Below are 11,416 nucleotides of genomic sequence, written 5' to 3'. Positions count from 1 at the left end.
TTTTTCTCACATTTCCCTTTCATTGTGGTCACTTCTCAACAAGGATTAACAGTGTTATTTTTAGAAAGGTACATATAAGCATACTCATTATCTGTAACTGCTGTGTCACTTTTCCCTGACCATTCTTTATTCTCCTCCTCCACCTTTGGGGAGCTTACCCTTTCCTGAGTCAATGCTTGGAGAAACTACAATCCCCAGAGCACTTTTAATTCCACAGGTTTGTATCTGCAGCAACGATCTGACCATGCCAGAAAGAGGTTCCATTTAATCAAGTTTAATTCACAGGCTGTTGCTTCTAAAGTCAATATGTCCTTTTTAGGCTACTTGTTACTGAGTTGCTTTTTGGGAGCTTAAGATAATACAGGGTGTCTGCATTAATGAAAGGAATAGCTTTCATTTACTTTATTTAGCTTTATTAAGTTTTAATTGAGCACATACACAGTCACAAAGGATTCACAAAGATCTGTAGTTTTAAACACTTGAAAAATTATTCCAGTCAAAATATACTTAAGTACAAAACCCAGCTGACACAAAATAATCTGAGAGTCAGCCACCTCTATACTCTTAATTTGAACCCTTCCCACATTTGAACAGATCATCTGAGTAGAGCGCTTCAGAGTAGAATTTGAAGCTCCAGAACTTCATCATTCACCCTTGCTGGTTGTCAAGCAGAACAGTTCCAGAAACAGTTGCTGTGTCTAGGTAAAGGGATTCCCTCAACCGTAACCTGTTCCAAAGTCCAACATCAATAATTGCTCTTTGGGGGAATGTCAGTGTTCCATATAAACAGGCACACATAAATAAAACAGTAATTTTTTTTGTTTTTTTTTTGCAGTTTGTTTGCGAACTATTTTGGCAAATGGTTAAATATAACACCATAAAACACTTTAAGCACACTTCAGAAGAGCACCGTAAATGAGTACTATTACACTTAATATATTACTATGATATCTAAAACATTAACAAATATAAATATGTAATACAATTATTGAGAATTACATTGAGTCATAAATAGAGGGAATTTTTAGAAAAGAGATGACAAGTCAGAATAGAAACCCTGTGTCATTTCTGTACTTTGTAAACACTTTACATCTTTCAAGTTTTCTCTTTTGATTTCTTATCTGCCACCCTTTTCAGAGCAGAAATGCTAAAATACTGAAAAACATACTTGAGGAACTAACTCAAAATTATTCATTGGCCTATTACTTGGCTTGTGCTTCTTTTTTATCAGTCCCCTAGAATTCTGCTAGTGTCCCTGTCTCTGCTCTGGAAACACTCCTCTCAGCAGTATTCTGTCCAACCTTATTTCAAGTAATCGAAACAGGCAGTAGAAGCTTCTCTGTTTCCCCAATGAGATACATCAAGTAATCTTTTCTTAAATATCCTCATAGCCTTCTTAGTTGTGTACTGCTCCTCACTTCAAGGGGAGCACAGCAACATCAATTTAACAATATTTAACAATAACAGTAGTCACGTTACAATTAGAGTAATATTAACAGCAATAATCACAAGGTGGGTAACAAGAAAATGAACCTATTAACAATAATAATACCTGTTATCACAGATAACTCTGGCAATAGCCCTATAAGGTAGTAGGTATTATTATCCACCTTTTATAGACAAGGAAACTGGGGGACACTACGGCCACATGACTTTCCTAAGGTCACACAAATGGTTGACTCAAGAACAAAAAAGGCTTTGTCCCACTATTCTGAGTCCTGGACCTGTTTCCACTATAGGAAATGCTTGCCTTACATCAAAATCAAAGCACAAAGTGGTTTTACTTGTACAGATGCTGTTGCTATCATTCAAATTTAACATGTTCTAGATTCCTTTCTGTAACAGGTTTCTTAGAGCCATTACTCTCTGCTAAAGTAAATCAATTCGCTCACCAAAGATCCCATACCTAAGGTAAAGTTTGTGGCCATGAATAAATTTTTCTTCTACATAAAGTTAGCTTAAATTAGTTCACAATGTTATAGCTCTTAAATTTATAAGCAGAGACTAGTACCTACATTTATAATCAGATATTAAATTATAACTATTCCACAAAGAAAATATAAGCAAACCATTCAGCTAGAAAGAACAATCTCATTAAGGAATGCTGAGATGTCAAGGAAACTGTTAGACTCTTCTCAATATCCTTGCACATGGTGCCCTCTGATGGATTTTCTAAGACAACATAACACACACAAACAAGAAGGTTTACTCTCCTAAGAAAAAAGGAAATGTCTGTGACCAAAAAAAAGTATATGAAACTGAAAGAGGGATATCTGTGTATAGGGAAAGGAATAATGAATTAATATTAGACTGAGCGCAACACCAAGGAGAGGAAGGATAGAAGAAAGAAAAAGAGAGAACAAGGAAAAACGAAGAGGGAGGGAGAGACAGGGGGGCAGGAGAGAAGAGGGAGAGGGAGTGCAAAGTAGGGGAAGCAAACAGAGATAGATAGAGTCTAGGGTGGAACAAAGCACCGGAAATGAGGAGGCTTCAATTACTGAAGAGATGAGGAGCCTCAGCACAGGAAGTTGTGAACCTCTGGTTAAGGCAGCAACCAAAATCCAAGTTTAATAGCCCAGAAAAAAGAAATATGGAAAAGTGAGCACCTGGGTGAAATGTTGGAAGGAGAGAGAAGCAGTGTTGTAATCTACAGGGGTATGTTTACATTAGAACATATACCATACCCAGCATGAAACTAATATAACTTACAAAAGAATAGAATATGAAATAAAGTGAATTGAGTTGAAATGCTGTATATGAGAAAGGGAAATAAAACTAGTGCCTTTAATGTGACAATGTGATACAGTTAGGGCAAAGCATAGAAACAGCAAAGGAATGGAATTAGCAAAGAAGAGCACAATTCAGATTAGGAATCTGTATAATTTTCACAGGGAGATATACAGCATAAAAAAACATAAAATCAAATCAAAGAAAGAAGTGAAGCACCAACTGTAAAGAAATGCTGATTCCAGAGGCAAAAAGTTGCCACAATCTCAGAGCCTGCAAGACTTCACTTTAAGGCATGAAATCTTGTCTAAGCTCAATTAGCATGGAAATTACAGGTAGAAATAAGTGAGAGCACCAGGCAGGTGGATAGCATGAGAGGTAACAAGGAGCAGTATATACATGCTTATATCTGTGTTAACATAAAACTGTATGAATGTATGTACATGTAAGCATTTGATTATGTCATGTTCCAATTTAGGATGCAAATAGTTGATATGGAGCAGTTTGGGGGTTGAAAATGCTAATCTAGTTGTCATTGAAAATATTAAAACAAATATATGACTAAAAATCAGGGGGTAGTCAACTCAAGATGGGCAGTTCAAAAAAAAAAGGTCAATAAATTCATCAGAGACCACATATGCCAGTATATACTAGTTAAATTAGCTAGTACAGATATCAAGTAGTTCCTCCAGATAAAGTCTACAGTTTATACACAAGATGAGATATCTGAAGCTGGGGAAATCAGTCTAAAGTCAAAGATCTGTACAGACTGAGTTTTACAGTCACATTTACAAAGATGGGGTAATAGAAGTTCAGAGTCATTTGCCAGTGTTTCTTGTTCCTTAACATGAGTATTTGCCTCAGACTAAGTTGATGCAGAAAGTAATCATATAGCAGCACCAAGTCGGTGCGCAAGGGCAGTGAAGTAAAGGGAGGTGTACCTATTGGCAGAGACAGGCTACCACGTAGTCTTCCTAGTAATTCTTTTACACTGATATATTTCAATCACAATTCCTCCATCTTATTATCTCTACTAGTGACAATCACTGGTTAAAACTGGAGGCAACAAAATAATCTGATTCAGGAAATCTAGTTCTCATCAATGCATCTGCAAAGTAAGTAAGATAGGTAAGTCAACAAATTCCTTCAGGGTATGGCACAGTCAGTTTTCTTGACTATGGCACAGCAGACTAATCAATTAGAGTTCTGCTGCCAGAACGACGAATCAAAACCATAATTGGATTTGTGAGGCTACACATGATATTAAAACACAGTCCTTAGCATCTAAGTTAAAGGTTATCCCATCTCTGACTGAATTGTCTGTGCCAAGGTACTCATTAAATAAGATTCCAGTGGATCAGGTGGTTGCCCAATTTAGTGACTGGTAGTCTGCATGTGGATGCAAAAGTAAGTATCCCGGGTTGAGGGCCCTGGTTCTTCATCTAGAGAGGGATCTGGATCTTCCCACTCCCCTTGGACAGAGACCTGGGAATTATCCCCTGTAGCCAAACTGGGGTCCTCAAAAACCTGGGGCTCTGGAACAGCCAGGGGAACTCGTAGCAGTGAAGATGTCTGGAGCTCCCGAAGCTCATGACTCTCCTGTGGTTTTATTTGCTGAACCTGGGAGCTACTGCACACAAACAGCGATTGCATCCTGAAAGATGATATAGATCTTAGTTTGGCACGGAAGCTCCTGTTGAGCCAACAGTAGATGAAAGGATTGTAGCAGGTGCTGCTCATTGCAAACCAATGAAAGGCATAGAAAAGCACACTATCATTTTCTACACCTGCACTGGAAATAAGAACCACATAGAAATTTAGTGGAAACCAACAAACTGCAAAGACCAATACAATAAGTATCAGCATTCGGATGCTCTTCTTGCGCTTCTGGTAGTGTGCCATAAGTTGACGAGCAGATGCATCACCAATAGCATTTTGAATCCACAACCTCTTTCCTAGGTGAGAATAGGTTACAACAATCACCAGAAGTGGCAGGATATACAACAAGATAAATGTCCCAAGGTCCACATACTTCGAAACCAGTGTGCTGGGTCCAGGAAAGGAAGGGAGGCAGTAGCTCCTGACTTCACCATCCCTGGAGGAAAGCAGAATAGAAATTAAGATAACAAGACTAACTGAATGAACACCTGGACACTTCTAGTAGCTGCTTTGCAGAGTATGTCCATATAAAATCCCAGACCCTTGAAACTTTAGGTCTTAATTTCTTCAATTTTAAAATTAAGAAGGTTAACTAAAATGTTATCTCTTGCAGGTCTATTCTAGGTATAGATTAAACTGAAGACAACCAGATTCCTCATTGCCAGTTATCTTGATTGTCCATCCTCTTGGTTCCACTAACACATTGGAATTAGAAAATGGCACCATTATCTTCTATTCAGGAAAATGGGGAAGTGATGAAAGTGAAGTTAAGAACATAACAAATGTGAACTTCCTGGGAGTCTCTAGAAAGAAAAAGGTGAAATTAGCCATTATGTCTGACTTACATGTTGACGAGAGTGAACAGATTTTGGTAAATTGCGTGTGGCAGAGCAAGGAACACTGCAATACTCCAGATCACGCCAACAACAAATAGGCTTTGGGAGTGGGTTAGCCTTGGTTTCATTGGGTGCAGAATTACCTACAAAAGAGAAGCAACAGCCTTCCTGAATCAGTCCAGGTCAGTGTGGTTTACATAATCTGACACAGGTTAATAAGTTTCTGCTTGGATTACAGAATTTACTTGGACTATTAATTTATCTTATTCCAATATAAACGCCGATGGATTGAAGGTAGTTTAGGGAGAAAAGAAAGAATGAATAAAACACACATATATAGTCTCAAAGCTCTGAAATTCTAAATGGTCTCCAGCTGTAAGAGTATGTACTACAGTGTGGAAAAGTGTCTGAGAACATTCTATTCTCAAAGATGTTTCCACCCTGTGGATTTATGTAAGATGTCTAAACTTTCTGGCTATTTCTCACTCGCTGCACTTTTATTCAGAAGTGTCCCCAAGTCATCTTACCCGGTGCCGGTCCATAGCAACTGCCATCAGTGTAAGAGTCGAAACATGGAGGGAGCAGTACTGAGCAAACCGACTGACATGACACATGATCCTACCAAAAACCCACTGTCCACTCAGGAAACGAGCCTAGGGTAAGAAATCAAGAAAATGGGGAAGGAGAATAGATTAATTATTAAAATATTGTCCTTAAACATTACAGAGAAGCTAGAGTTTAGAATGGAGGCCCCAGGCACGAATATTCCTGTTTGTTTTCTATGTTCCATCACCCACCCTTAAAATGGAGCAGCTTCATTCTTAAGTGCTGAAACCAACTCAATATAAATGACTCACCAGAGCAAACGGACTGTTGAGCAGGATTATCAAAATGTCAGATATTGCCAGATTGAAGATGAGAAGGCCTGTTGATTTCTTGATTTCCTTGTGCTTGACAAAAACTTGGCATACCAGGGAGTTGCCAAAGAGAGATATCATTATGATGACAGCATATGCAAAAGACAGCACAATCTTTGCCATGATGTGGGGATTGCCCCCTAGCCATTTAGTGACTCTTCCTCTTGGCCCTCCCCATTCTGCACTGGAGATATTGGTTCCATTCTGGGTTGTGTGATTGCAGCTTTGATCCTCCATTGATGGAACCCAACTGGCATTTTCTCCCAGCCAATCAATGGCACTTTCCATTTGTGACAGGAAAGATGCTCCCTTGAAGGAAGTGTTCATTTTTGTTTGGGGAGAATAAAGCAGAACCTAAGGAACCATAAAGGATATAGAAACTGAAGTCCTTTTCCAAATCCTCGCAAACAGAAACTCCTGATTCCACCTAAAATGGGAAGGATCAAACACATTAGCATTGTATATTAACAGTGGGTCCAACAAAGAAGCCAGGAGCCGGGTCTTCACTTTTTTTTTTTAATAGAAGCTAGCAGGCTTGCTAGTCTGCCCATTTTTATTAATATAATAGAATCCTGTGAAGCCAGTTAGATCACACATATAGAATGACAGATGTACCAGCCTGTATTTTTACCACGATATTATATAAATATTGCTTAAAACAGTCACTGCCTTCTAATACATATTCTATTAATTAATTTTTTAGTAATTAATGCCTAATCAGATTTAGGTTATTGAGGTTTAGCAGAATAGGTATTCTGAATTATTTCCATAGAGTTGCAGGATTATGGAAATCTAATCTTTCTACATTGCTTTGTGCAGAATTTCACATAAATAAAATGATCAAGCCAGAAGAAATGGGCTTCTAAATAGGTGGCTAGTCTCTAACTGCAGAGGCTATCACCTATTTAATAAAGGACAAAGGAAGTAATGTGTATGTTTACATACATGTAAAAGGGTAGGATGTCAGAAACTGTAAACTTAAAAGCAAGACTTTTGTTTTCATTTCCATACTACCCCTGTCACTCAATAGCAGTATGACTGTGCAAATAACTATGACTGAAAAAAATTTAATTGCATATTTCTAAATTTTAAAAAGACCCTCAAAATGTTTTCAACAGAAATAAATGGTAAATTTGTGAGATGAAATTTATACCAATATCACACAATCCAATACTTTTGCACTGCATACATTTGTCAAAATGTAATAGTGTATACCACAAATATGCATAATCATTGTGTCAACCAAAAACTACATACCTAAAAGTTATTTTTTTCCTTGGTTTCTCTATTTAAAGGAGATGCTATATGCTTCATAAGCTGGTGCAGAAAATTAAATTACTATGCATGAATGAACATGTATACTATTCAAACAACTTCTTTATGATTTTCATTGTTGTTTTTAAGCAAATAAATTCTGGTTAGAAGGAAGAAAATGACATTTCTCCTGTGTGTGTGTGTGTGTGTGTGTGGTTTTGTTGTTAGTTCATGTCCATGGGAATTGTGCATGGACATTTGTGTATATATGTTTTGCATGACTGCTTTAATTTAGAAAATTATGTTCTGTTGCTTATGTAAACTCATATGTAGCATGATTATATTGCCATGGCCCAGACTTGTATTGTGTGCATTTTCTAAACAAGACCTGGGTGTGTGTTAGGTGATGTGTTTGCATGCTATGTAATTATGTGATAAGTTTCTCTTCTGTACATGCACTTGTATGGTATGTTTTGTTCAATGTGTCTGGTACATGTTTGTGTAGAATAAATAATGTAGTGCTGTTTGTGGCATTGGTTATACTGAGGAGGAGTCACAGATTTTCCTTGTTTTTCTCTCTTCTTCCCACCTCTTTCTGGCTCCTCCACCCACAAAATCTACTATGGAAAATTCTGGATGTAGCTGAGTGACACGTAGGATGCCTGAAAAACTGGGTTCCATACTAAACATTCCACAATTACATCACAAATATTTTAATCAGAGTGCCCCCCCCCACTTGTTATTCCAGAACTGGTAATGCTAAAGCAAAAGGATCACAAGTTTGAGGACAGCCTGGGCTGTAATAACCAGTTCCAAGTGGAGATATATAGTGTTAGCCCGTCTCAAAAATGTTCGTGTTATGGGGAAAACAAGGAGAATCCTTATGCTAAATGTTTGGGCTCCCTTTTGGCCACGTATAGTTACTGAATTTCTCTTCTAATGGGGGCAGTCAGGCTGTGGCGTCTGGCTCTGAGCAAAGGGTGCCCCAGTACAGCATCTAAATATGCCAGGTTTTTGAGCCTTAAGGTTTGAGCTTCTGCCCTCCCTTTGTTGCAAGCGAATATGAGGGGCGGGGGAGGGAGCTCCAAGCCGCTTCTGGAATTTTCTAAACCATCAAGTGGGGAAGGGATTTAAAACTCGAAACTACTTCTTTCCAGCAAGACTTCTCTTTAGTCAAACGGTCAGAAGGGGGCAGTGGAGAGGAATATGTAATTTCATTCATAGCCCCTTCCCCAAATTTCTGAAGGGCGGTGCTTTAAGGAACAACGTCATCTTGAGACCTCAGCCTCGCGAGGGTGGTTGCTATTGGTGACCACCCCTCAACCTCCAGCAACACCCTGGAGACTGAGATCCTAGAGTTCTAATTACAGAGATTTGTTCTTTACTGTCTTGCTGGTAGAAAGGATGACGAACACTGATTCCTCTCAATCCCAGGCTGGGGCCCCCTCCCCAGTTATGAAGCAAATTATTCCAGTGGGGAAGGGTTTTATGGGAGGAGACGTAGCCCTGACTCCAGCCCTTTGCAGCCCACCTTCTCCTTGGAAAGCGAGATAGGGAGGAGGGTGAGGGGTCTGGGAAAGGAATGCTACCCTGCATCTCTAAAACTGGTAGCTGGCTTTTCCAAGTCGTGAGGTCAAGCTTACAGTTTGTGTGTACTTTGACGCGCAAGAAATCACCACTACCATCATCCCTCCTCCTCCTCCTCCTCCTCCAGCACCACCACAGTAACAACATCAACAATAACAACAACAACAACAACAACAGCGTCTTCTCATTGTAGAAGTGTGACAGTGTCGGGGCTAAAACACCCAGAAGCACGAGAATGGGATGGGATGTAGTAAATAGAAAGAAGCGCTTTCAAACAGGCTTTGGAGCAGATATCCTCACTTTTCAGGAGTGCCAGGATCCCTGATGATAGGAACAGACAAAATAGGAGGGAATTTCTAGGGACTCACCCAGAACTCTTAAGAATTTGGAATTTTGCACTTGCAGATAACCTGTGGAAGAAATGCATCCTGAAAAAAAATACAGGATGAGGACCCCGGGGGTGTGGGCACCTGATGGACTTCGGGGTGCCATGTCCCCAAACCTTTTTATTTCATGGGGAATCTGACTTGATCTACCCATTTCTCTGTTTACCTGTTGTCAGTCGCAGGGACAACAGCTCACCCCCCACATATCTCCAGCCTTCCCTGTAAATGTCGAGAGACTTACCTTAAAATCCGGAGACTGGATGGAATCTACCAGCCTCAGTCTGCTTGTCAGGCAGAGGAGAGATGAAGACGGACTAGCGGACTAGCGGTCTAGCCGCCTGTCCGTCCAGGTCCGTGCCCGCTTCAGAGCCTGAGGTGTCTCTGGCTCTGCGCACCACAGCCAACTGCCGCAGGCAGAGTCGTGCGCACTCCCCCGCGTCAGTGGGACTGGGCAGTGACCCTCAGCAACAGGGGGCGGGGCCCCGCGAGGGCTGGCAGAGCCTTGCGCGAGACTTTGCCTGTACCACGAGATGCTGTCTGGGCCCGCAACACACGGGGTGGGGGACTGGGGGGGGGCACAGGTGGCCTCTGCAGTAAATCAGAGCTAGTTAATTTTTTCCCACACTCCCACTGTGTAACTGAGGCTCTAGTCTTCCCTATTAAGACACGGAGACTTTGGGGGCTAGACCAGATGGTGCATCTGAATTTGGGGGTTGGTTGCTGCGGATGGGGTACATTACTCCTTTTTATTTAAACCTCGTTCATTTAAATCCTCCCATTTCAGTTCATCAACCATAATGTAATCAGCATACACCTCTCTGCTCAAATTCTTTCATCCCGAATTTCCTGCTACCCACCTCCCCAAGGTAACTTGGTAGTCAGATTTAAAAATATAAAAATAAAAAAATAAAGAAATAAAACAAAGAAAAAAAAAAACCTGTATGGAGCCATAACCAAGCAAACATCACGGTAAGAGCCTTCAAAACCGCATAGGCTTGGAATCTGAAGGCGGAAGGCAGCAGGTGAAAGGGGAAAAATAAACAGGGAAAAGGCATCTTTAAAAAGCTGTCTTAGAGTGTACTTACTTATGGTGGTATCAAACAATATATGTGATATAAGAACTATGCATGAGCTTTTGCAAAACCAGAGTGGTGAATATTTTCCACGGATCCATTTTTCTCCCCGTAGGAGAAGGAAAGCAGAGGAGAAAATACAAGGAAGATGAGAAGACAGAAACAGGAGTTTCCTGGCATAAAATTCCCAAGAGTCTATTTGAACCACTTGTGGTTCGGCTTTTTTATTTCTAGAAATTATTTTTCTGCCCTCATTCTGGGCTCATCTCTCTCTCTCTCTCTCTCTCTCTCTCTCTCTCTCTCTCTCTCTCTGGTGTGTGTTTTCACGTAGAGAAAATAGTGTCACATTGAACTTTTAATTCACAGGTTGGATTCCTCATTTCCTCTATAATCTCTCCTCCGAATTTTCTCAAAGGAATATATAAACAGAGAACTCTTAGATGCAATGACTCACTGAGTCTCTCAGCGTAGAACAGAGGTGCCCTTAATCTTTTCACATTTGATTTTCACTCGGTAATATGCACACTTTCCAGATTTCTATAAATCTCAGTCTTTCTGGTAGTGTAAAAATCCCACTTTGCTTTCCTTTTAAAACATTATTTCCTACCAAAGAGCTCAGGAGTAACTTCATCTGTCAAAATCACTAAATATCTCCCCCCCCCCCCAATAAAGATTTTCTTAAATCTTTCTCAAATATACTTGATTTCCTTTAGAGACTCGAGGAAAGCCCAACCCTCCATCTTTATATGAGCTTTTTGTGATAGAACTCCCCTCCCAGTTACCTCTGGCTTTTAATAAAATGAAAAATTTCAGGATAGGAACACCTCATAATTTTCCTCACCCTAACTTTTACCAGGAGATATTAAAAACATTTCCATTTAGATATGAATATTTACTTTAAAAAGGTGTTTATCCAAATCAGGGTAGAAGCAAGGTCATCTTTGCCGCATCCAGAGATTCCTTTTGTGACCAATCTA

The 11,416-nt window shown here is 39.9% G+C and overlaps 1 protein-coding gene across 1 annotated transcript; it reads right to left on the bottom strand.

Moving 5' to 3' along the window:
- Positions 1–402: 402 nt before the first annotated feature.
- Positions 403–9,793, bottom strand: LOC117695404 (G-protein coupled receptor 83-like). Its single transcript, XM_034486277.2, has 5 exons — positions 9,608–9,793; positions 6,080–6,566; positions 5,750–5,875; positions 5,232–5,365; positions 403–4,822 (listed from the first exon to the last, which is right to left on the bottom strand). Exons 2-5 carry the CDS (start codon positions 6,464–6,466, stop codon positions 4,102–4,104), a joined length of 1,368 nt encoding a protein of 455 aa, XP_034342168.1. The 5' UTR covers positions 6,467–6,566; positions 9,608–9,793; the 3' UTR covers positions 403–4,101.
- Positions 9,794–11,416: the final 1,623 nt, after the last annotated feature.

The sequence above is a fragment of the Arvicanthis niloticus genome, chromosome X (genome assembly GCF_011762505.2).
Source record: "Arvicanthis niloticus isolate mArvNil1 chromosome X, mArvNil1.pat.X, whole genome shotgun sequence".
In the NCBI taxonomy this organism is placed as follows: domain Eukaryota; kingdom Metazoa; phylum Chordata; class Mammalia; order Rodentia; family Muridae; genus Arvicanthis; species Arvicanthis niloticus.
The sequence above is the reverse complement of the archived record's forward strand: the minus strand, read 5'-3'. Positions and strand labels throughout refer to the sequence as shown.